Raw genomic sequence first — 23,653 nt, 5'->3', positions numbered from 1 at the left:
TTTATTCAGCACTGGAACCCAAATGTAGAAAAGCATTTTGTCAGACTTGCCCATTAGCATCTGGACTTCCTTGGGAGCACCAGGGAACATTTAACCTGCAGTTAAGAAGCACTTTTATGTTACAAGGTCACATTAGGTTTGAAACTTAACATTAGTTAATGGTCAAACCCCACATGTGACATGAAAGTAGGGGGGGAAGACAGGCAGCAGTCAAGGCCATATTGCTGACTGCTTTTCCAGTGGATGTGCTGCTTGAAAGTGTATTTGATGTGAGTTTCTCTGTGGTATTAATAAAGAAATAATGCTGCCAGTCTTAAACATCTGTGTTTTCCAAGGATAAGCTTGGAAGCGTTTACATTTTTATTGCAATGATGTGCTTTGCTTTGGATGCTGCTTTGAAAGCCTTAGAAAAGTCTTACAAATGACCTTCAGTGGGCTATTTTGCATCACCAGAGCTTTGTCACCTGTGGCAGCTGTGGAAAGGTGACCACCTGGTGTGTGCGACCACTACCTGGCCAGTCTGTGGTTGTGTTTTTGGTGGGGGAGCAGTAGAGAAAAATATAGTTCATGCTGTAACTATGTTAAAGGAATTGCATCTTTTTTTGCATCGTACTAGCTCATTTCCCACTCAGAAAATGAGTGGACTCTTACCTATTTCATTTAAAAATGAAAATTAGGTGTTAGCCTGGAGTAGGAACCTTGCAATTTCAGGTAAAACACTTCAATATTCTCATTAAATGTGTAGATTGAAATTGCAAGATATTACATGGGTCTCTTGCCCTGTTCTCATTGTTTTGGGATATTCCATACACTGGAGTTGCATGCCTAATTACCTGCACAGCATGCTGAAAATTGATCCTTTTTATTTTATCTACAAAATAATTCACCTGTTATGCCAAAAGGATTAATGGTACCCATTAGTTTCAAATCAGAGTGTTTCCATTATACTCTGGAATGCAGCGAGTTTCTTCAGGATATGTTCTCTTTTTGTAGCTGGATTCAAATTTCCATCATGCAATTTACATTTTGTATGAACAAAAACATCTGCAGCCAAAAGACAAGAGAATAAATGTTTTGGAGGAATTTAGTAACATTTAGAAACCTCCAAACTTCTTTCCCCAAGTTGGGGAAAACTTTACAACGGGTTTTAACCAGATGCTCATTTTCCTGCCTTACTCCTGGTGACCACAATTCTCAAGCTCTGTTATAGAGCTTTGTTATGGAGCTGTCATTATTTTAGATGGAAAACATTAATAAAAAGTAAACTACCTACCTACAGTATATAGAGAACCTGTACTCTGAGCTGTGACTGCAGCTAAAGACCTCTGCATTCTTGGTATTATAACTAAATCCATGCAAACAATTCACAATCCCCCTTGGAATTACCCAGGCTGAGGTTGGTTCTGTTTTTCCCAGCTGAACATACTTAGGACAGTTTATAGTTTCTGGACATTTAATGTGCTCAAGAATATACCCTAAAACCCTGAAATTATGCACAATTTACTTCCAATAACATTCTAAAGATTTTGTCATTGTCAAAACAGCATCATTTTTGGCAATGGCACTTAAAGACATTGTAATATCCAGTCAGGTAGCTGGTAGGGGATCCATAAACAGTACATAAACACCCTTCCTTACACCTACAGTGCATAAGAGTTTCAGTTGCAAGATAACCTTTAACATTTGGAGGAAGAAAAAAAAAAAAAAAGACAGAAATTTGCTATTTTATGGCAGCAAAGTATTGCCTTGTTGGGTTTTTTTTGTGGCTAAAGCCCAGGCACCAAGAATAGCCTTGCAGCTGGTTGTGCTGCCTTGCCACAGGAAGGACAAACTACTTGAGGTGGAGAACTAAGGGCAATAAAGCAGCTAGGGGTTGTCCAGGTGGGAAAAGGGAAGAAGGGAATGAGAAGTTGGAAGGTGGGGTGTAAAGTAAAATGCATTATACCCCCAGGCACTTGCATCTGCAAGTGCACTGACCTGAAATCCTCCCAGGATTAAGCTGCAGTGAACTCGAGATAGTTTCTGGCTAGGTTAAGAGCATCCTCTGGGAGTTTAGTGCACTCTACCCCATGCAGGTTCATTTCCTACTATTCAATAATTTGTGGTTTCCCAGGGGTTCCCTGGGACAGCCGGACAGACCTGACCCCAGCAGTGCAGACAAATGGATGTTTCTGGCTGTGGCTGCCCTGTGGAATTCCACAGTCACTTCAGGCCTCTGCTGAGGAGCTTGCTCCTTCCTGAATGATGCTTCTCCATTTTCTGTCATTTCTGCACAGTTTGAGCTGAAACTGGGCCAAATGATGAGCTAATTGGTTTCTTCCTTAATTATGGAACCTGTCATTATCCTCTCAAAATCAGTGTTACTTTTCCATTGCTTTTAACTCTAAGGTAGATAATTCAAAATAGCTGGTTGTCACAAATTTCCAAGTATTTTAATTGCAGTTTCTGCCGTTGCTACATTTTGCCTGATTACTTTCTTGCAAAAGGTTTCTTTTTTTTTTTTTAAAGCCATTTACCATCCTGCAGGTTAGGCAGAGTGCCCGCTGAAGAGAGAAAACCCCAGGATATTTCAGCTTCCTGTTGCATCTCTATTACAGAATATTCTAAAAGCTGAATTAGAGATCTGTATGAATTAATATCAGTTTGGGTATCAGTGCTAGATGTTAACTTTTTATTTTTAAAATAAAGCATAAACTTGTAACTATGGTTCTACTTGATGCACTCAAAACCAAGTCTTTTCATTCTGCTTCACTAACTGAAATCCAGTTGGACATAAGAACATAATTTTAAATTTGTTTCAGAACAACATTGTTCGCTTTTGGCTATTTTAGAAATCTAAATTTAGAATTATGGGGCTAGCAGATACATATTAAGCAGGTCTATAGGAGCAATGGTCCAAAACAAAAGGAGCAAGAGTTGGTGGGGAATGACAAGCAGAGAAGACCTTAAAAATTTGTGCATAAAATAAACTTTATGAATTATCCTTCTTCTTTCTGACATAAAACTATATGACCTATTTTTTTTTTCAAACTTCTGCTTTGCTGACTTGCAGAATCATAGAGTGCTTAAGGTTGGAAAGGACCTTAAAGATCATCAGGTTCTGACCTCCCTGCTATGAGGCTTCCTGAATTTGTTTATAATTGTGGATTCCCACAACTACTGTTTTCCCTTAAACTCTGCTTGCAAGGAATAAAATTGCCCTGGTCTCACTGGTGTGGTGCAGCCTCTCTTGGAGGAAATGTGCAATATAGTTAAAATATAATTAAAAGCCCTCATTTCAAAACCATGTGCATGAGTTTGAGGTTTAACTTTAAATCCAGCTAAAATCTACTAAGTGTGTGGGGCTCAATCCCCTTGTGTTTCTTCAGCAACACTAAATGCTTCTTACGTGAGAAGTGAACGTGTTTTTTTTTAAGGTTCATCAAAAGCCATGCTAATTTAATTGTTGAATTTTGTAGAAATTAAAGTTTCAAAATGACAGGCAATTTGAGAAGCAATTTTTAATGGAACACTTAAGTGCATAAAGTGCCTAGAACAGCACGAGCGTGTGAAGTGTGTTGTACCTTGTAGACTACACAGTAAATAATAATCAAATAATGCAAAATAAAGAGGACAAGCCAACCAAGATGTAGTAAACAAAAATTGAGTAATAACTGTAATTTCCAATACCTTATCCATGCATGGTTGCCACGTGAGGGGGGGAAATAAACATTGAAAGGCAAAGGCTTAGATCTCTGAGGAAGCCCAGGAGAGACATATTACTTCCATTTATAACAGAAAATCAAGTGAAAACTTGTAATTGACAGAAAGAGAGTGAGTTTATGTCCCTGGAGGTGCCCTAGGATCAGCAACAGGCAAAGGGCGTAAACATAATAAATCACAGAACAAGTTGTTTAAGAGGAATTTTTTCTTGAAAATAAGAATACAATTTTGTAAAGTACAATAAATATAAAATGAGATATGGCTGTGAGGCACTGGCAAAGAAACACCCTGTTCCTTATTTTAAGAGTTGATGAAAATATATGTTGAATGGGGAATTAAGTTTCCAGGAGTGCTTATTCATAGGCTGCTGAAGGAGCCAATTAAACTGGGATACACGTCGTGTGGCTTTCATAATCATAATGACTGATTTCAATGCGTTTACTCTTGACTTAACCCAGTATAATAAGAATGAAATCAAGCTACGTGTTTTCCTGCTGTGTATCCAGATCTGTCCATCTCCTTTCAATGTTTTTAATGTCATTTTTCTTTTTATTGTCTTCAGTTTTTTAAAAAAATAAAACCCTATTTTGGGCTAAGGAAAACAAGTAGCTAAATAAATGCTGGAACCAATAAAACCTGGATTCCCACACATTCCTGTCTTGTGGATGTCCTAGTTGATGTAGAGTTGAAAATGTAAATTTTCTTAACAGTTCCTGAATTGATACCAAATTTGGTCTACAGCCTTTCCCTCAGCCTGGTGGTCATCCAGATGCTTTGTGAAAATGGAATTAGGCTTTTTTTGGTGGTCTTTCCTATTTAGCAGCACTATATAATCTTTGCTGCCTGTGAGGTCATGGTCCCCTTCAAATTCTTCAGGAGGTCTCTTTTTTTCTTTTTTACCCTTTTTTAAAATAATTTTTTTGTTTCTATATGCAGTGGCTGGTAGCTACTAAACAGTACCAGGGGCCCAGCTGCCCCTGCACTGCAGTCCTTACTCAACCTCTCAAATCAAAAACAAACCCCTGACCCCTCATCTTGATGTTTCCATTGCAGATGGGACCACAGGTGCACAGAATAATTTTTTGGTGACTGTGTGAATATTCTTTGGCTTGTGTTAGTAGATTCTTGTGGCTGAAATCAAGGCAGATGACAAAGTTTTATTTGCCACTGCATTGACTACTCTGTCTTGTCTTGGCGAATCCTTCTTGCCCTTCCTTGTCATAATCCATTACACCTCTGGTGTAGGAATGAACTTCTAGAGCAAGCCGTTGTTTCACACGAGGAGGCAGGCTGCAGCTCCAGAAGGGTGGGTGACTGTTTTCAACAACACATATTTCCTGATAAGACGAAGGTTTTACTCTTGAGAAAAGTCCTGAAACTGTTATTTGTTCATAGACGCTGCTTCTGGAAAATTATGTTAATGGAAGGAGTTTAAATATTGATAGAAGAAAATTAAATGCAATTATGATCAGACATTTCTTTTGATGTCCTTTTTGCATTAGCTACTCCATAAATATTTTAATAATTTGATTTTTTGAATGTTTTTACATCTGCACAATCTTACCTTGTGTTAAATTGTCCTGTTGGCTTGGTGCTTTTCTGGGTGCATAGTCACACTTGATGATGGGGGTTATGAAAATGCCTCCTCTCCCTTTCATGGCTTCATCCAAATTTATGTACTTTCAAATTAAACCTGTGCAAGAAGGGATGATCTCCATTTTGTAGGGGCACTGCAAATGCTACAAGAGATTTTAACATGAAGGCAGGTCAATCAAGCTATAATTGTCTCTAATTAGCGCTTGCAGAAGCTGTAATCTTTTTATAAACTTTCAGCTGGGTGAAAAATTATTTCTTGCCTGAAAAACCATTAAAAATTAATTTCCTTTGATTCTGTAGGATATGAATGAGACAAGCACATGGCCTCGCACAGGAAGGGGCTCTTGCCAATTAAAATTGGACACACAGAGCTCAGAGTGGTGTCCAGGAAAAAACAAATTGTAAGGCAGTTGATGCCAAAGCTTTTAGTTGAATGGTAGTGAAGGCTGCTTTGCCATTTCATACAAAAGTGGGGGGGGGTTTATGGATATTTTTGAGGATTTTTCTATTAAAAATGCAGTTTGTGGTGAGCCCTAATGTGAATTTCTGGTGCTTTTGACATTCCTTTCACTTGCATACATCTGTGCTGTTTCTATCTGCTAACTATCTAGCTGAGTTAAGTAGCTACTGAATGAATAATATTTCCATTTTAGCAAAGTTTGGTCTTGTTTTTGCTGTCTACTTCTCTTCCCATGCATATTAACTCTTTGAAAACTTATCCTTGAGTAAAACACTTTGAATTCCTTTCACCCTGTTCTTCTGCTAGAGGAGACATGGCTTTGGTGGGAAAATGGTTAGGTTTGCTTTTTTGTTTTGGTTTGCTGGTGGTTTTTTTGTTTCTGGTACCTTTTTTAATTTCTTCCCATCATTGGCTCTCTGGTTCTGTATGTTACACAGTGCACCATTGTATATAAAGCACTGTGGAAAATACAATGTAATATTAAAATAAACTGAACTTCAAAGAAAAAAAAGTGCAAAATCCTACCAACCATCTTTCCTTCTCTTTATTACCAATTAGATTTGTCATTTGCTTGGATCTTCAATGAGTATCCATCATTTGTGCAAGAGGACAGCCGTCGCTTTGTGTCTCAAGAGACTGGTCACCTCTACATAGCCAAAGTTGAGCCATCAGACGTGGGAAACTACACCTGTGTTGTCACCAGCACGGTCACCAACAGCCAAGTTCTCGGGTCACCCACTCCTCTGGTGCTGCGCACGGATGGTAGGACCTCCCTTTTTCATTCTGAATAAATACCATGTCTAGTTGTCATTTTTTTTTTCTCTTAAAGCATAACCTTTTTAACAAGGGCAAGTGTAGAGTTTTGCATTTGGGGAAGAAATGTCATGCACCAGTACAGGTTGGGGGCTGACCTGCTGGAGAGCAGTGTGGGTGAAAGGGATCTGGGGATCCTGGTAGACAGGAGGATGACCATGAGCCAGCAGCGTGCTCTTGTGGCTAAGAAGGCCAATGGCATCCTGGGGTGTATTAGAAAGGGTGTGGTTAGTAGGTCAAGAGAGGTTCTCCTCCCCCTCTATTCTGCATTGGTGAGGCCGCATCTGGAGTATTGTGTCCAGTTCTGGGCCCCTCAGTTCAAGAAGGACAGGGAAGTGCTTGAAAGAGTCCAGCGCAGAGCCACAAGGATGATTAAGGGAGTGGAACATCTCCCTTATGAGGAAAGGCTGAGGGAGCTGGGTCTCTTTAGTTTGGAGAAAAGGAGACTGAGAGGTGACCTCATCAATGTTTACAAATACGTAAAGGGTGAGTGTCAAGAAGATGGAGTTAAGCTTTTTTCAGTGATGACCAGTGATAGGACAAGGAGTAATGGATACAAATTGGAGCATAGGAGGTTTAAGGTGAATATCAGAAAAAAATTTTTTACTGTGAGAGTGACAGAGCACTGGAACAGGCTGCCCAGAGAGGTTGTGGAGTCTTCTTCACTGGAGACATTCAAAACCCACCTGGACGCCTTCCTGTGTGATGTGCTCTAGGTGATCCTGCTCTGGCAGGGGGGTTGGACTAGATGATCTTTCGAGGTCCCTTCCAACCCCTATGATTCTATGATTCCATGCCTTCTCAGAATGCTGGTTGCTTTTCGGGAGGATGAACTATGTTGTGTTGCATGCTCCTCTTCCTCTCCTATGCTGGACTGTGGTTTCACTGGCTGATCCCTATTCTTCTAAGTGGAATGTGAGAGAAAAAAACATGCATTTTGGATTTCATGTGATGTAATGCTAAAGAGAGAAAAAAGGCTTTAAAAATTTTCTTTTTCGTTTGCCTCCTATAGGTGTGATGGGAGAATATGAACCCAAAATAGAAGTTCAGTTTCCTGAGACACTTCCTGCAGCTAAAGGCTCGACTGTGAAACTCGAATGTTTTGCGCTAGGAAAGTAAGTTGGAGACTCCATCCATGCTGAAAGTTGGAGGACATGAGGGTTCTTCATGCTGGCAGTCGTTCTGCTGGTGTTTTCTAAAGACTCTATTTTCATCATCACAATCATTGCCTTGGAATAAGAGGGCAGAGAGTCTTGGAGAAATTGTTTGTTTTCTTTAGAATCAACATGTATATGTTTGCAGCACAGGAATTTGCTTTTCAAATTATCTTGGCAACGATCAGTGCAGTTTTGCATATATCCTTTGACCTAGCTCTGCATTCTCTGTGTAGAAGGAGCTGCTGTTGAAGTCAGCAAGAATTTCATCTGAATTGTACTGTTAAATGTACTTGAGGCTTTCATAATATTGTTCTTCCTTTATAGCTGAAATAATGATTACAACACTTTCCTCTTCTGAATGGTATTTCACACACAATTGATATATTTATTCTCTTACAAATGATCTCAGAAAGCATTTAGGTTTCTGTAAATGTATTTACTTACCACTTTGAGGCTTATTTGCAGCAAGCTTTGTCAGCTGTTCATAATTTGAAGTGCCAGATTGAGAAGTTAATCACGTGCTATCGCTGTGGTTCCCCAGCTAGGTGAGGGAAGGTTTTAAAATCAGAAAATGAATGGCTGTTGGAGGATGGGAATTTCAGAAGACTTGCCTTGATTCTCCTTCTGTGGAAGTCACTGGTAAATCTCGCCCATCTTCAAGGAAGGCTGGTGCTGTTATACAAGGAATTTTACGATCACTGGACATTCACACACATATTCATGAAAAATTGGATACCACAAATAACAGGGCATAAAACAGAATGGTACATGGAAATCAGCTGTCATAGTGTCTGACCATCTGCCACGTGCACTATGAATCTCACTTTTAACACAAGCTTTTAGTCACTTCTGGGTTTTATTGTGTATTAGTTTAAATATCTAATTTTGACAATCAAGTACTTTAGGCAAAACTGCTTAAACTCCAGTTATTTTCTTTTTAGCCCTGTGCCTCAGATTAACTGGAGAAGAACTGATGGTCTGCCATTTCCAAGTAAAATAAAGCTGAGGAAATCCAATGGCATGATTGAAATACCAAACTTCCAGCAAGAGGATGCAGGGCTCTATGAATGTATAACTGAAAATTCCAGAGGAAAAAACATTGCGAGAGGACGTCTCACTTACTATGGTAGGAAACTAACTTACTTTCTCTCTCTCCCCTCTTTACACATGAAATATAAACTGGTTTAGGGTGCTTTGTGGTTTACAGCTTCTGCAATACCATCAAGCATTTGTGCTTAAAAATCCATGGCATCTTAACAACTCGCAGAGAATGAGAACTCTGTGACATGTTTTTGCATAACATTTCTGATAAATGTCCAGGCTCAAAAGGGTTGCTAAGAGTAGTGGAGAAAGTGGTTATGCTTATTTTTCTATGATGGAAAGACTTTTTTTAACAGTTCTTATTGGTCCATTGGTGAAACCTTAGATTTTCAGTCAATTGGATTTATTTGGGGGATCGTTTAGGCCTCACATTTACAGGAAATGCAAATTTTATCTTGCTTTAGGAAAAGATTACTGATGGATATTGTCAATCCTTTGCTTTCAAAACAGCCAATTTTATTTTTAAATGAGTAAATAAATGAGACAATATAATCTAGCATAGGATATGAAATAATATGAAATTTAATAGCTGGAAAACAGACAGTCTCTTGTGAATTTAAGGCTGTAGAGTGAAATGAATATCAGCAAAACCCATTGGTGCTGGTTTAAAGCTAGAGTGATTTGCAACAAAGTGGTAATTGACAATTTTTGTTAAAGCCAGATCTCAGCAAATATAATTTTCTTTAGGTAAATGGCAATTTAAAGAATGTTTCAGCCTGTGCTTTGCAATGCTGTTTCTCATCCAGTAATAGCAGAGCAAAGATTTGTTTTCAAGTTGTACGTAGAAGGATAAAGCGTAACTACTGTGCAACTTCAGGGGAGAGTTCTTCCCAGTTACCACTTCAGCATGGGAAGCTGCTGTTTGCTGGAACACAGAGGACTGCTGCAAGGTGGGTTTTAGTCAGTGAAGATTTAAATTAAGGCACCACAGATTTTATAAAGAGGAAAAGAGATGTCTCCCCACCTCAACTTCCAAATTAGTAGTTACACTGAATCAGTACCCCATCATTGGAGATACTCCAGCTTTAGGTTGGATGAGGGACTTTGAGCAACCTGGATTTTCCATATGCTAGCTGTAATTATGACTTTTTTTCATTAATCCTGTGAAGAACACGGGGCAAAAGATCTAGGATGCTCCATCTGCCAGTGTCATCTGTTGTTCCAAACTCAGCACTATGCATTTGATTTGATAAAGTGACTTTTATTCGCTACTTGGGAGTTTCAAACAAGTTGTGGTTTGTCCATCAGTTTGGCTCAGTATTCCTACTCCTGTTTTAAATCAGGGCAGTTGTGAGACAGATCAATGTAAACTACATACAAAATAGAGTAGATGTGTTCATTAGTCCTTGTAATTACGATAGTGGGCAACCTTGAGATATTTGACCTGCTTTTCAAGTTCTCTTTTGCTCATTAAAGGACACAGAGCTGAAATAAAGGATGTTGCTAATCACTAAAAGCAAACAAGGTGCAGTTTTGGGACAAGTAAATCAGTGTGAACATTTTCATTACAAATCCAGAAAGGGATTTGAACCCTCAAAGAGAGTTCATATTCCAATATATATGTCTGCCCATGTTAGATTCATCCCTGATATGGATGCTTAGCCTGAAAAGAATAGTGAGACCAGTAATGGCATTAATGGCACTCCAACTGTTTCATTTCATTTGTTCTGCTTAAGGAAACCCACTCTGCAGAATTAAGTAGATTTAAGCAATCTCTCTTATTTTGTCATTTACTTTGTTGTTGCAGATAGAATGTCAACAAGTCTGTATTCAGGATAGGATCATTTCAACACTTTTTAATAATTTGGAGGATTTTAATTCTGTTTGTAGTTTAATAATGCTCTATGACTGAAGATGCTGTCTTCCCATGGCTCGCTGCTGTGCCTGGTATCAAAGCTCAGAAATCTGTCTGGTAAAGAAGTGTAACCATATGCCACTCAGTCTTCCAGTAAAAGATCAATATTTAAGGAAGTTGTTCTAAAAGCAGATGAGGATTTGGGGGGAATTAATGCAACATACTGAAGACTTAGAATAAAGAAATAACCGTCTGCCAGAAAGTACCAACACTGGCAGAGATGACAGATCTGTGTGGTAACATCAGTGGATGTTGGCTGCTGTTAAAACACTTGATTGGTAGAAGTGTAAGATTTATCTGTTAATCTTGTATAGAAAAATAGAAGCATTACAAAAAAATACCTTATTTCAACAGTGACAACATTTATTTTCTTCTCCTCAGCAGAACAAAGTACTTTTCCCAATAAAGAGTACAAGAATTGGGGTTAACATTTTCCAAGTTGTCATAGTGAAATAGTGAGAGCATTAAATCCTCACGGGGGGGGGAAAAAAAGTGACAAAAATTTTCTGTGTGACTGAAAAACAGGTTTTCTTTTTTTTCATTGCTATGAAGTGCTCTCCTGATTTGTTTTATGAGCTGAAACTATAAAATTTGAAAATTGAGCTTTTCAGTGCATAAATGGTTTTATTAAAAAAAATAAAATCACTTATGTCTTCTATGCGATCTCCTCCTCTTCTTCCAATAATTAATTGCAGTCTTGAAACCACAAAACACTGGAACATGGGCTCAACTTCCATCGTGTCCATACTCAGGTTCTCAAGAATGCTTATAAATATTTGATTTCTGTGCACATCTCTAACTCTCTTCATGAAAAATAAAATTAGTCTGTTTTTTTTTAAATTTATTATGAGTTTTAAATATAACTCTTGACTCATAGTTGAAGTTGATATTTAAAATAGAAACTCTAAAACAGATATTCTGAGGTTTTTTTTATAGCATTATGAACAGGCTATTCATCTTCCTTTTTTCTCATGATGGATTTTACCAAGAAAAGCCCAACATCAAATGTTCAGTTTATTGTCATTTGTACAGTTCCAACATTTGTTTAATGCCAGTTTTCTCCTCAGGGGAGTTCAGAATGTGCTAAAAATAGGACAAGATTATCTAACTTTGATTGAATATAAAACCTGAATATATAAATAATTTGCTTTGATTTGTCATAGCTATTGGCCCTTTCCATAAAGAGATAATAGAAGAAGAAAGAATTCATGCAGATGTTTCATGGCACTGAAAAATGAGAGGAGATGAAACAATTAAATTTCTGAATTTTATTTATTTTTAACATGTAACATGGTAGAGATAACGTAAAGCAATTAATTTAAAGTATACTCTATATTCTTTATATAGAAATATACTCTTGCTTGTTGGCACCAAGGTAAAATGTTTAACTTGGGGAAAAAATGCTGCTGCTGTTCTCCTTGTGGTCTGTTATAGCAAAGGCAAACCTGTCAGTGAGACATAGAATCTACATGATTTTTTAGTGTACCAAAAAAAATATTTGGGAATTCTTTTTGTAATAATGTACCACCCAAGTTAGACTGAAACTACATTATTCATGTATGTGGAAGAGCCTCACTCAGAAATTAAGCCTCACATCTTCAAAATATTAAATACACAACTAAAAATTACTAAATAATATCAAGGAGTTTCATAGTTTGATCAGCCTAGAGTTTGTCAGTGCTGTCTAATATTTTAATTGCCTTGCTACAGAGACAAATTGTTACTCTTTTTTTATACTAAAACTTTTCCCAGTGATGTAGAAATTACCTGTTGTTTGAGAGCTTTTTTTTTTTTTTTTGAATGAAGGTCAAATAATGGACATCTTCAGGAATGAGTTAGATGCTTCTCTAGGCTCTGTTGTTTTATCAGCAAAAAAGATTGTTCATGTTTAAAGTCACTTGGGAGTTTTGAGATAAAATAAGGTCCATCTCTGCTGTAGGCATCAGTATGAATGTCACAGCCTGACTTTCAGATATACTACCTAGAAAAATGAAGGTTACATTTTCTGGTTGGTGTTTTTCCCAGTGTGCTTCATAGCTGCTTTCTCTCACGCTGTGGAAAGTTCCTTTTGACTCTGATTTATTGCCCAGCTGCTGAGCAGTCCAAAGGTATTTTCAGAGGAGATTTGCAGACCATCTTTTATACTGTAAATTTCAAAGTAAAGATATGGGTATAAGCAGACCAAATCTTCTGTGCAAGCCCCAGGTAGGGACAGTTCTGGAAGAGCTTCCTGTAGACCTTGGTGCTCTCTGGGTGAGCATAGTGCCTGGGCACAAGTCATGAGCCTGAAGTTCTGCCTTTCCTCCATGCTATTGCTGTGGCTCACAGAATTAACAGGAAATTTTTACTGGTGTCTCCTACTCTGAAGGAAATTGTATGTAAAAATACCTGTTGACATGCATTGTGCATGGTACCCCACAGGTCATTTACAAAGTAGATCTCAGCACAGCTTCTGAACTTTTCAGCCATTGCTTCCAAGAGCTTAGTCACAGTCAGTCATTGCAGATGGTTTTCATTCACACCAACCCCCAGAACAGTCATTTCAAAGGGTTCTTCTTAAATGTCTAAAAAATGGTTCTTCCTTTCCTTATGGCCTTCAGGGGTGCCCTTGAGTGTAATGAAGCAGTAGTTGTTTCCTTCAGGAAGACCTGCCTGGCCTAATTAGCTGGAAGAAAAGGGTGATCCTAGCCAGCAAAAAAAGGTGACCAAGTCTCCTCCCTGGGATAAATACTTGTGTGAAGTTGCACACTTGCATCACCTCTTGCCTGTGGGACCATGAGCATTGCAAGGAATATTTTAGGCAAAAGCAACTGAAGCAAAATACAGGCTGGTGCTTTTCCAAGTGACTGGCCATGAGGCTGACAGCTAACCTGCTTCAGAAAATCACTTACCTACAAGTAGGTTGTCCTAAGGGATCTTTGTATGAATCTTTCATGAAGATTGCACAGCAAGTTCCTGAGAATTGTTAATACGACCTCACCATGCAGGTTCCTGTCACAGTCTCAAACCCTGCACTACCAGCTCCATTAAAATTAACTTCCAGCCTCTCAACTTACAGAACATCACCTTTTTTTCATTTCAATGAGCACACGTTGCCTGCTTGCCTGTTCCTTGCCTAAGGAGGAAGGAGTGGTGTCTCCTCAGGAAGATCCAAGTTACACACCAGGCCAATGCAGTAGCTCCAGGAGGGAATGAGGCTTTGTTCCAAAGACACTAGTTTTCCTTCAGGAGCACAGACATGGCAGAGCTGGTGGAACAGGCTGTTCTAAGCAGGTAACATTCACCTAACAGTGACTAGACCTCAAGAGGAATAAAGCTGTAGACTCAGAAATTCAGGTGCAGCAGGCAGAGCTCAATGCAAAGGGCAGTGTTGGGCTTGGAAGGTCACACTTCTGTTCTGAGAGGGTGTGTAGACCTCATATGTGACCTTCTGTCTGCACTTTTCTCAGCTGCTGCAGCACAGACCATCTTTACCTTGGCCAAGATTCAGAGTATTCAGTGAAGTATTTACAGCTGAAGTTGCCCCTGTTTAGATGTCTTTTCAATTTTGAACTGGTTGGATGAACTATTCTTTTTCAAACACTTCCTAATACTTTTTCAGCCTTTTTTAAAGACTTTGAGATGTGGCAGATTGAAAAGGGTCTTTTTTCTCTCTTGCTGAATTTCTTCATCAGTAATTTGAAGAGAAAAAGGGCCATCTTCTAGAAAATCACTAGTCTACCTCAACACTCTCTGCGAATGAAAAGGCACCATAAATTTCTCTCCTAGGGGCTTAGGAACCTCTGTTCTGTTCACTTCTGGTTTGGGTGGTTGTCTTGCTCCCACACTTCCCAAAAACACCCAGTTTATCATGTCTACTGTGGAGATTTGAGAAACCCTCCTATGGAGACTGACATAAAGAGTCCTAAAATTTATAGTTTTTTCATTGATGGAATTGAACCTGAGATTTTGAACTTGACAATAGCCTGTGTTTAACCTACTTTTTAGTGGAGATAGGCAGCAGATGTGAAATATTGTAGATGTATGGATCCATCAATAATTCAGTCCCTGTTGTTGCATAAATATTTAGGCATGCCAAGTGCAGGAAACATGTCAGCATGGAGTGTCCTGAGCTTTCATCCCCTGGACACATGAGGCAAATGTGCCAAATGACAGTGAGATAAAGCAGTGGCTCTTTCTTGAACTCAAGTGTTACAACATTAACTTTCAAGATTAAACCAAAATTATCACTATGAGAGTACCTTTGTCTGACAGGAAGATCAGGTAATCCTGGCTTTCAGAGCTGACTTTGATAAAGAGAGTGTAAAAATATATCATCCTCAAATCCATGAAAGGCATTCATCCTTGTGGGGTGTGAGAGGTGTGCAAAACAAAAGATATATCAGGAGGTTTTGCTTTCAGCACATGCTGGTTCAATTCCAAAACCTCCTACATTAATATCTCAGTGAATACACTGTAGTAGGTTCTTCTGTGAGAAATTAATCCTGAGTATTTATCCATAAATCATAAACAGTATTAATCCTTTCTATAAGAAAAGTGTGGCACTGTACATCCCTGCATGCAGAATATATGATGGACAGAAAAACTGTGCTAGAAAAGAGAGTCTTTCCTAGGAATGAAAGGAATACTAGCCCTCATCCAGACCTTGGGCTGCTGGTCTTGTGCCTGTGGCAGTGGAACAGGATCAGCTCCTGGATGTGCCACAGACTTCCCTTGGGGCCTTCTCTGCTTCCAAAACTCATATTTTAAATTATAATATTTTTCTGTAACACAGAATCAAAGAATTTTTTGAGTTGGAAGGGACCTTGAAGATCATCAAGTTCCAGCTCCCCTGCAGGGGCAGGGACACTTCCCACTAGACCAGGCTGCTCAGAGCCCCATCCCACCTGCCCTTGGAATCACCAAGGCCTTTCTTTTTTCTTTGCCCTCTCAACTTGTTTTGATCTGAGTATGTTAGGACAGTTTCCTAAATTAACAATTTAGGAATATCTTTAAGGTAGTCAGATTGATTTAGCTCTGTATTTGCAACTAAGCTTATTTCTAATCTGTTTTCTCCTTGTTCAATGTCCAGAATTTATCTTTCCTAGGAGAAACAGCTTTTATCAAGATTATAAACTTTTTAGTAAGTTGAAAAAAATGTAAAGAAAATTCACACAAATGAGCTATAAAACACTGTTGTCTAAAATAGCACTAAAGGAATAAAGTACTGTTGTCTTTCCTGCATTCATCTTTATTTGTCAAGGAGCTTCCTCTTAGCCCTATGACAGTTGTAACTGATGTTTAAAACTCCCATCTCTACAGTTTTAATTGTACTTTAGATAATTATGAAGGATGTTCAGTATTAATAATTTATCTATTTATTTTCAAAATACAGTGATTTTTATGGACTTTCTTAAGGGCATATTCTTAATGCTTTGCATCATCCAAATGCTGTGCTAAGAGTAATGCTTTCAAAAACAGTCTCATATATCCATGTATTTCTCCAGTTAAGTATTGACCAGCATTAGAAAACAATTCAAGTAGTATTTAGAACTAAGGCTGACAAATGTAATATCCTTTTACATTTTTTCAGGACTTAGCATTATTTCTTCAGTATTAATTTGATTATTTAGCTGCATAAATTATTGAATTCCAGTATCACCACTATTTTCTTTATTTTACATTTACCTCAATTTCACAGTTGTGTTGTTTAATCATTAGTGATTTTAATCTTGGTTTCACTAGTTCAGCTTTAGTGATCTCTAATCTCAATTCTCTTTTGGTTTAATGAAAATGTTTAAAAGGAAGAGTAATTCCTTTCATGAGGTGACTTGAAGCAGGAGCAGTGGGAATCTCTGGTGGTACAAACCAGTCCCCAGATCCTTGCCATGCAGATTAACCCTTTGATTCCCATAAGGAACAATAACTTGTAGGGATCTTTGATGTTGGTTTGTGTTTCATCTGCAGCAAAACCTCACTGGATCCAGACAATAAAAGACCTGGAAGTTGCTGTAGAAGACACATTATACTGGGACTGCAGAGCAAGTGGGAAGCCCAAACCATCATACAGGTGGCTGAAGAATGGAGACCAACTGTCAATAGAGGTAACATCCCATAAGGAAAAACACGGTCCTATGTAAAATTAACAGGACTTCATATCTTTAAGGTCCCTTCCAACCCAAACTGTTCTATGATTCCATAACTATAAGAGTTCATACAAGTCCATGTAATCACTCATGAGAAGTATTTGATACTGTTTTTCATGTGTTTGTCAAGATTATTCACAAGGAAAATGTCAAAAGCTGCAACACCAGAAACACAAATTATGCTGGACAAAAATATCCCAGCTAAAAGAAGATTTAAAAGCAAAGACAGAACCATACAAACAAGTATGAAAGGAAAGACTAGAGGAGGAAGTTAATTAAAGTCATACATTAACACCTGTAAATAAGAGAGAGAACTTAAAATGATTTTGTTGTACTTGTCATAGGACACTGTTACTTGGTACAGAGTGAAATCTGAGCAGCAATGGAACATAGGTGTGTGCTTTGGTGGAAAGTAATGCAGTTAGTGAGAGGGAAGAGAGGCTGTGCTTAGGAGGTGAGGTATTTGGTCTCCAGATCAGAAATGCAGCAATGCATCTGATACCTGTATTGATTTTAATTCTCACTGCTTCCTTGGGAAAACTGCCCACTTCAGATCATCAGGAGTATGAACTGTGGGCACTGCACCACTGCAGGAAGGAATTTTCCCCGTGGCCAGTGTGTTGTGCTCAGAGTTGGCACCTAGAGTTGAAGAGGAAAGTGACTGCTGAAGAGAATTTAGTGAATGGTGATGAAAAATGATCTAAGCACTGAAAAGCACTTCTTAGTGCTCAGAGTGCTGCAGTTATGTGCTCACTAAAAGGAATGGCAGTGTTTTGTGGACAGGTTAAGTGAGGGAGTACAAAATCTCATCTCGGTGATTTAAGAGCATTGTTACCATATCACGCAATGTCACCCGGGTAATACGTTTCTTTAGCTCAGTTAAGTACAAAAATACCTTCCCTCATTCAGTCATCCCATCTCTGCTCTGAGCACTGGTGTCCTGCCTCTTGGCCTGATGTAAGGGCACGAGCGTGACTGACTGTGGAAACGTAGGGGGCTGTAAACTAGAGGCTAACTCTTTGAAAGCCAGTGCTGAGGAGACATCAGGAGAGGAGTTCTCTCTCTCATGATCAGTTGTCTTCAGCTCCTTGACTGCAATAATTCCTCCTCAGGCTGGATCTTCTCCACAAAAACCTGCTGGGGTTGTTCAGCTTAGCTCGCCTGCTCCAGAAACACATCTTCTGTTAGGAAGGGTAAGAAGAGCAGCTTGGGATGCTAGAGGGTCAAGACTTAGGCTTAGGGATTTTGTGCCTTGTCTAACTGGCTGAGCACCTTGCACTGAACTGGGAAGGGACCTGCCAAGGAAGGAGCTGAGCTGAGCTGTCCTGGTTGCCCACAAATACCCAGAGTCACCCTGCAGTGAGGCCAACACTTGAGTATGTGCCCTTAAAAAAAGGCAGCTGAGCCACATCCTGATTGCTTGTTAAGCACTTTTGCTCCAAAAAACCCAGAAAATGTTTATGAGCAAATAGTTTGTTCTTTTTGATTTGCTACTGCTTCTCTAGTTTTCCCCAGAGAAGCTCCTTTGGTTTTGTCCTTGTCACTGGATCCTATTCTCACCAGTTCCTGCCAGTCCATCCTTCAAATTAGTCACTTCTTACTGGAATCATATAACTTCCCAAAATTAAGTGATAAGAACCCTGTACTTCAGTAGCTTTGTCAGCTCTAAAGCACTTAAATATGTCTTCCATGTAATGACTCTTGGTATTTTTTCTGCATAGTATCACAGAGCTCATCAGCAAATGGCATGTGTGAAATCTCTAACTGCTGGGAAATGCCAGGGCCATCTGTGTAGTTTGGATACTCTGGTCTGTTGTGAGGAGCCTAGTATGATTTTGTCCATATTTCTGGGGAAATGCAAGGATATTTGAAATTATGAAGCCTCTGTGAAACTGAGCAATTTTGAAGAATGGATTTCCTACACAGTGCTGACAAGTGTCCATATCTGATCACTGTTGCCATACCATGATGCAATCATTTCTCATTATTAGCCTGTTACATTTACCCCATTTCTTTGTACTTCTGCTGTCCTATTTATATTTCTTACTTATTTTAAATTTTTCACAGGAAATATATCATCAATAAAGGTATTTTTCTTAATATTCAGGGAAGGATCCAAATTGAAAATGGTGCACTTACAATATCAAATCTAAATCTGACAGATTCTGGCAGATACCAGTGCATAGCTGAAAATAAACATGGTGTCATCTATTCAAGTGCAGAGCTCAGAGTTGTAGGTAAGATTTTCCTTTTTCACCAAAACACAAACCTCATTCTCCCTCTCCACACCCCCTCCACCTCCCTCATATCCCACCTCATCATGATCTCAAATGAAACTCACTCAGATGCTGTCACTGAAATAAACATTTTTGTCGACCTAGTATCTTTACGTCCAGTGCTGAGGAGTTGACTCCTGCTTCCACAGGGTTTACAGTCCAATCATTCACTGCTTTCAAACAGAACACAGCTAAATTATTAATTAGGGGAAGCGCAGAGCTGGGGGCTTGGACACAGGCCTGAAGATTAAAACTGCTCCTGTTGTTTGGAGGCAGCACTAGCTCAGCACATCCATCAGCTGCACTCACCTGCTGCACCCAGGGGAGCCATGGCATTTAAAAGCAATAGGCTGCTCTCATGTGCAGCCTTTCTTGATGGAGGGGACAGGGAGTTGTCAGTCAGTCATTCAGACAGGCTCCGAGTCTGAAATAGTGACAGCCATTTGTTAGAGGGAAACACTGAACTCGGGCCTTATGTGCTCATATGCCTATGTGATTTCTGCCTCCAGCACAGACTGATCTCAGAGCTGGACCTGTGAGAGCAGTGTGGTTCAGAGCAGGAGTTCTTTCCTTTTTATAGTTAAGGTTACAGTCAATCAGCAGGCTGCTTCTTCAACCTTGGACTCCTAAAATACTGCACGTCCTCTCCATGTTCAGTGTTGGCATGGACAGAAGCCACGTGCCTTCTCTAAACTCTTCTTGCAAACCGTGCCCATTCAGAATGAGCTGCCCTGTACTGTTGTGTCCTCCAACAGATCTCAGCTGACATTGCCCTCACACAAAACTAGAAGCCAACCAGTTCCTTGAGTTGTAATGGTGCTGCTGGTGTTGACTGCCCTCCCTGGGCTCGGACAGGCCATGGACACTCACAGTCAGCAAAGCACAAACGTGGGCACATGCTTGATGCTCGTTGGGTTCAGTGGCCTTCGGCTCAGGTGAAGTCAGTGTCATCTTCTGTGCTTGCTGTGTTAGGTGAGGTACTTTGCACAACTGAGCCTCTACTTTGTGCCAATATAAGGAGGATAAATGCATCAATGTCCAATAGATGTTCTGGTTGAATTAATTAATTCATGTTTCTAATTATATTTGGAAGCTGCGAAGTACCTTAAGTGCTGAAGAACAGTATAATTAAGATAGTTAAAGGTGCTTTGTTTCACTTTTATTATCCCTTCTGTTGTAGCTTCTGCTCCAGATTTTTCCAAGAATCCCATGAAGAAACTGATCCAGGTCCAAATAGGCAGCACGGTTGATTTTGAGTGCAAACCCAAAGCTTCCCCTAAGGCCAAATGCTTCTGGAAGAAGGGAGGTGAGCAGCTACACGAAAATGAAAGGTATCCAGTTATATTGGTTTATTTGTTTTAATCTGAAAAACTTGTGTCCTTTTATGTAATTTTGTGGTCTGTAGATTCAAATAGTTGTGAAGTCTCTCTGAAGTCTTATCTTATGAGGGGGGATTGTTTGATTGCTTCTTAATTGTCAGTGTATCTGAGCTTTCTTTAAGGTCAAGGGCCACCTTTTATTTTCAGTTTCATGCAGTTGGCTTGATTTAGAGAGAAGCAGGTATTGATAGAAAACTGGAATGCCAAACTTATAAAACAGTTCTTCAGCAAAATACGCCAAAAATGCTGGCAAGGAGGCAGATTAGGCACATTAGAGCCCTGGTGATAATGGGCCTGAAGATAAGAGAGAGATTTTAAAAGAAAAAAAAAAAATGTAGTTGGCCAAAGTTTATAACAGGGAGGTCCAGAATAGCACTTTAACTATTCTATTTTATTTATTTATTTATTTTTACTGTTCTAGTATTGACTTTGTTTTTATGGGAAAAGTTATTACAAAGATGACTCAGAATTGTAGGTGACACAGACACCAAAAAAAACCCCAAACAAACAAGTTTTTCCAAGTGATTGCAAAATGGACCTCACAAACCCAAACACTTGAGCTGAATGATGACAGATGAAAATCAATATTGACAAATGTGTGATACACTTAGGGATGAAAAAGCCAAGCTGTAAAACTACTTGTATCCAAGTGTTGTAAATTAACTGTGAACACTTAGGGAAGTGCTACAAGCATCACTGTGCACAGAGGGGTGTGAATGTCTGCTCAGTGCACAGGAGCAGAGTGGTGAGATGGTTGGGGCAGAACAGAAAAGAACTAAAATTTTGTTATGCCATTGGAAAAACTCATTGCCTTCAATATTGTGTTAAGTGCTGGTCATCTTCACTCAGAAGTGTGCAGTAGAGGTAGATGAGAGATGATGAAAATATTGAGAAGGGTGGCATGGCTCTTAAGTCAGTGCAGCAGCTGAAAAGGTTAAGATACCATGACTTCAGGCACAACTAAGGTGTGTGAAAGAATGAGATGTGCACTCGTTATGAGTGTACTTGTTCATACTTATGTGCCTGTTGTTCAGGTGGAAACAGAAAAAGAACATGAAATGCACTTTAGTGTTCATTTCAAGGAACCATGAACTCTATATACCAATGGTAGCACAGGTTGCTGCTGCTTTTGTGCTTACATGACAGTGGGTATGTTTTGGTGTTGGTGATTCTCAGTTTGTGATTCACCCATGTCCTCTTCCAACAACAAGTAAACATTTTTCCAGCAGTAGCCATAAAAGCATTATTGACTTAGTCATAAACTAAAATTGCATGAGGCTACTGATTAAAATGTATAATTGAAGTATAGAGAAGTGGTGCACCCCTCTGTGCTCTGGAGCAGCCACTTGCCTTGCTTATCTCCAGCATTAATGAGTACTGCCTTTTCAAGCTTTTTGTTTTACATGTCAGTGTTTGCATAGACTGGGAGTTTCAGGTAGTGAACTGGGACAGGGAGAAAAACCCTTGGATAAAAGGTGTAATCAAGATGGTAACATGCCTGATTTGGTGTGAAACTAGGCTGTTTGGTACTTAGGACATCCCAGCACTGCAGCACTCTCTGTGCAGGCTGTGAAAACCCTGAGGAGCAGAATAACTATTAGGGAGTTGTTTGCCCTGAGGTCACCCTTTCTGCAGCTGCTTCTCGAAGTATCAGAGTTGGATCCAGGCTGCAGTCACAGCAACAGCCACAGAAAGTCATGGGGTTTGCCTGGGCTGTGAGGGCAGGGAGTGTTCCTCTTGCAGTGCTGGTACCACCCTCTACTCACAAGGGAATGCAGGAATAATGGTACCACTGAAGGGCCCAAAAGTCCAAGTGTGAGACTGGGATCTGAAGAGGGATTGCCATGGCAGTGTGCTGGAATTTCAGGAGTGCATCCCTGCTCCTGTAGAACTTTGTGTTAGGTTGTAAACTTTGTGTTAGGTTGTACAAAGCTGAGCCTTTCATCAGGCAGCTATTTCTGACCCAGGTGAGTCCTATTCCTGTAAAGTACCACATGATGGTTTTGTTTAGGAATTTTTAAGCACAGCAGATGCTACCAAATAAGTCAAAACTTAGGCTGCAGTTGGACCATTATTTGCTCTTTCATAAGGCTAGAGCTCTCTCCTGGTACCCAAAAAGTTGGGGCACTTGCTCTCATCTTGATCTGTGCAGCTCTGGCTCTTTTTTCACAGGGAACACAGTATTTTTCATGTGTTCAAGTGTTAAGTGTTGTCAATTGTGGCAGTTTGGCAGATTAGGCATCTGGGAGAGCTTTCTGTCTGGGTAGGCATCTGGTCTGGGCTTAATGCTTGCTTTGGGTTGCCCTTCAAAAGCAGTACCCACCAGTTTCATTTGTGGCTAAAGAAAGTACTTCTCAGCTTCTGAGCATACGTGGTGCTGCCTGCCTGGATTTATGAACACAAATGATTGGCTTTTAGTTCTGCAAAGTGCAGGTATTTCCAAAATACACCCCAAAGTGTCTCCTACTGCATTTTGGACAACACCCTGTAACTGGCTCCCTGAGGAAACGTAGTAACGAGCCAATAATCCTGAATTAATCTAAATGAAGTACACTGGCCTTCAGAGAAAAGCAGAAATGCAATTCTTTGCAGAAAGCACTGGAATTCATTACTGTCTGCTATGAATAATTGCAATTCCTGAATTTCTTGCAGTTCTACAATTGTTGCAGTTCAGGAAGGGGTTTCCAATTAGTAGCACATTTTTCTTTGCTTCAATGGATTCTTAGTGTTTTGTCATAAGAGAACTTAGGTTTTGCTGGAGGTACTGACCACATCATTTTAGTAAAGCCTGAAAGATTTTCATTTTGATGGCCCTGTTGCCTGCATTCTTAATTTATTTTTAAATGGTGCTGCATTTTCAGTATGTAGAAGTGTGGGATAATGACTCCGTGAATTTTAATTAAAAAAGCTGAATATGATTTGTCATGTGGAGGGAAGAAAATATAATTCAACATGGATTCATGAGCTCTGGGCTGAGAAATCACTTGTTGAAGAACACAATCTTGCTTCCCATTAGTTTTGCAAAGTATGTGCTTTTAATTACAATATCTTAAATAAAGACAGTAAAGAGTGGTGGAATGCAGAGAGAAGTGACTGTGTAGCCTGCACTGTAGAACGTGCCAAAAGAAAGGCAGAAAATAGGAATTAAATGAACTGGGTACTGAGGGAAGAAATGCTTCTCACCAGAAT

The 23,653-nt window shown here is 39.4% G+C and overlaps 1 protein-coding gene across 1 annotated transcript in view; it reads left to right on the top strand.

The window, feature by feature from the left end:
* Nucleotides 1–23,653, top strand: part of LOC127388242 (contactin-3-like) — a 101,685-nt gene that overhangs the window by 56,830 nt on the left and 21,202 nt on the right. Inside the window, exons 4-9 of the mRNA XM_051627549.1 lie at nucleotides 6,317–6,520; nucleotides 7,584–7,686; nucleotides 8,670–8,854; nucleotides 16,631–16,767; nucleotides 18,917–19,046; nucleotides 20,266–20,416. Coding sequence (XP_051483509.1) covers nucleotides 6,317–6,520; nucleotides 7,584–7,686; nucleotides 8,670–8,854; nucleotides 16,631–16,767; nucleotides 18,917–19,046; nucleotides 20,266–20,416 — 910 coding nt within the window. The remainder of the gene's footprint in view (nucleotides 1–6,316; nucleotides 6,521–7,583; nucleotides 7,687–8,669; nucleotides 8,855–16,630; nucleotides 16,768–18,916; nucleotides 19,047–20,265; nucleotides 20,417–23,653) is intronic.

Source organism: Apus apus, chromosome 9 (genome assembly GCF_020740795.1).
Source record: "Apus apus isolate bApuApu2 chromosome 9, bApuApu2.pri.cur, whole genome shotgun sequence".
Classification (NCBI taxonomy): Eukaryota; Metazoa; Chordata; class Aves; order Apodiformes; family Apodidae; genus Apus; species Apus apus.
This window is presented reverse-complemented; position numbering and strand designations above follow the sequence as displayed.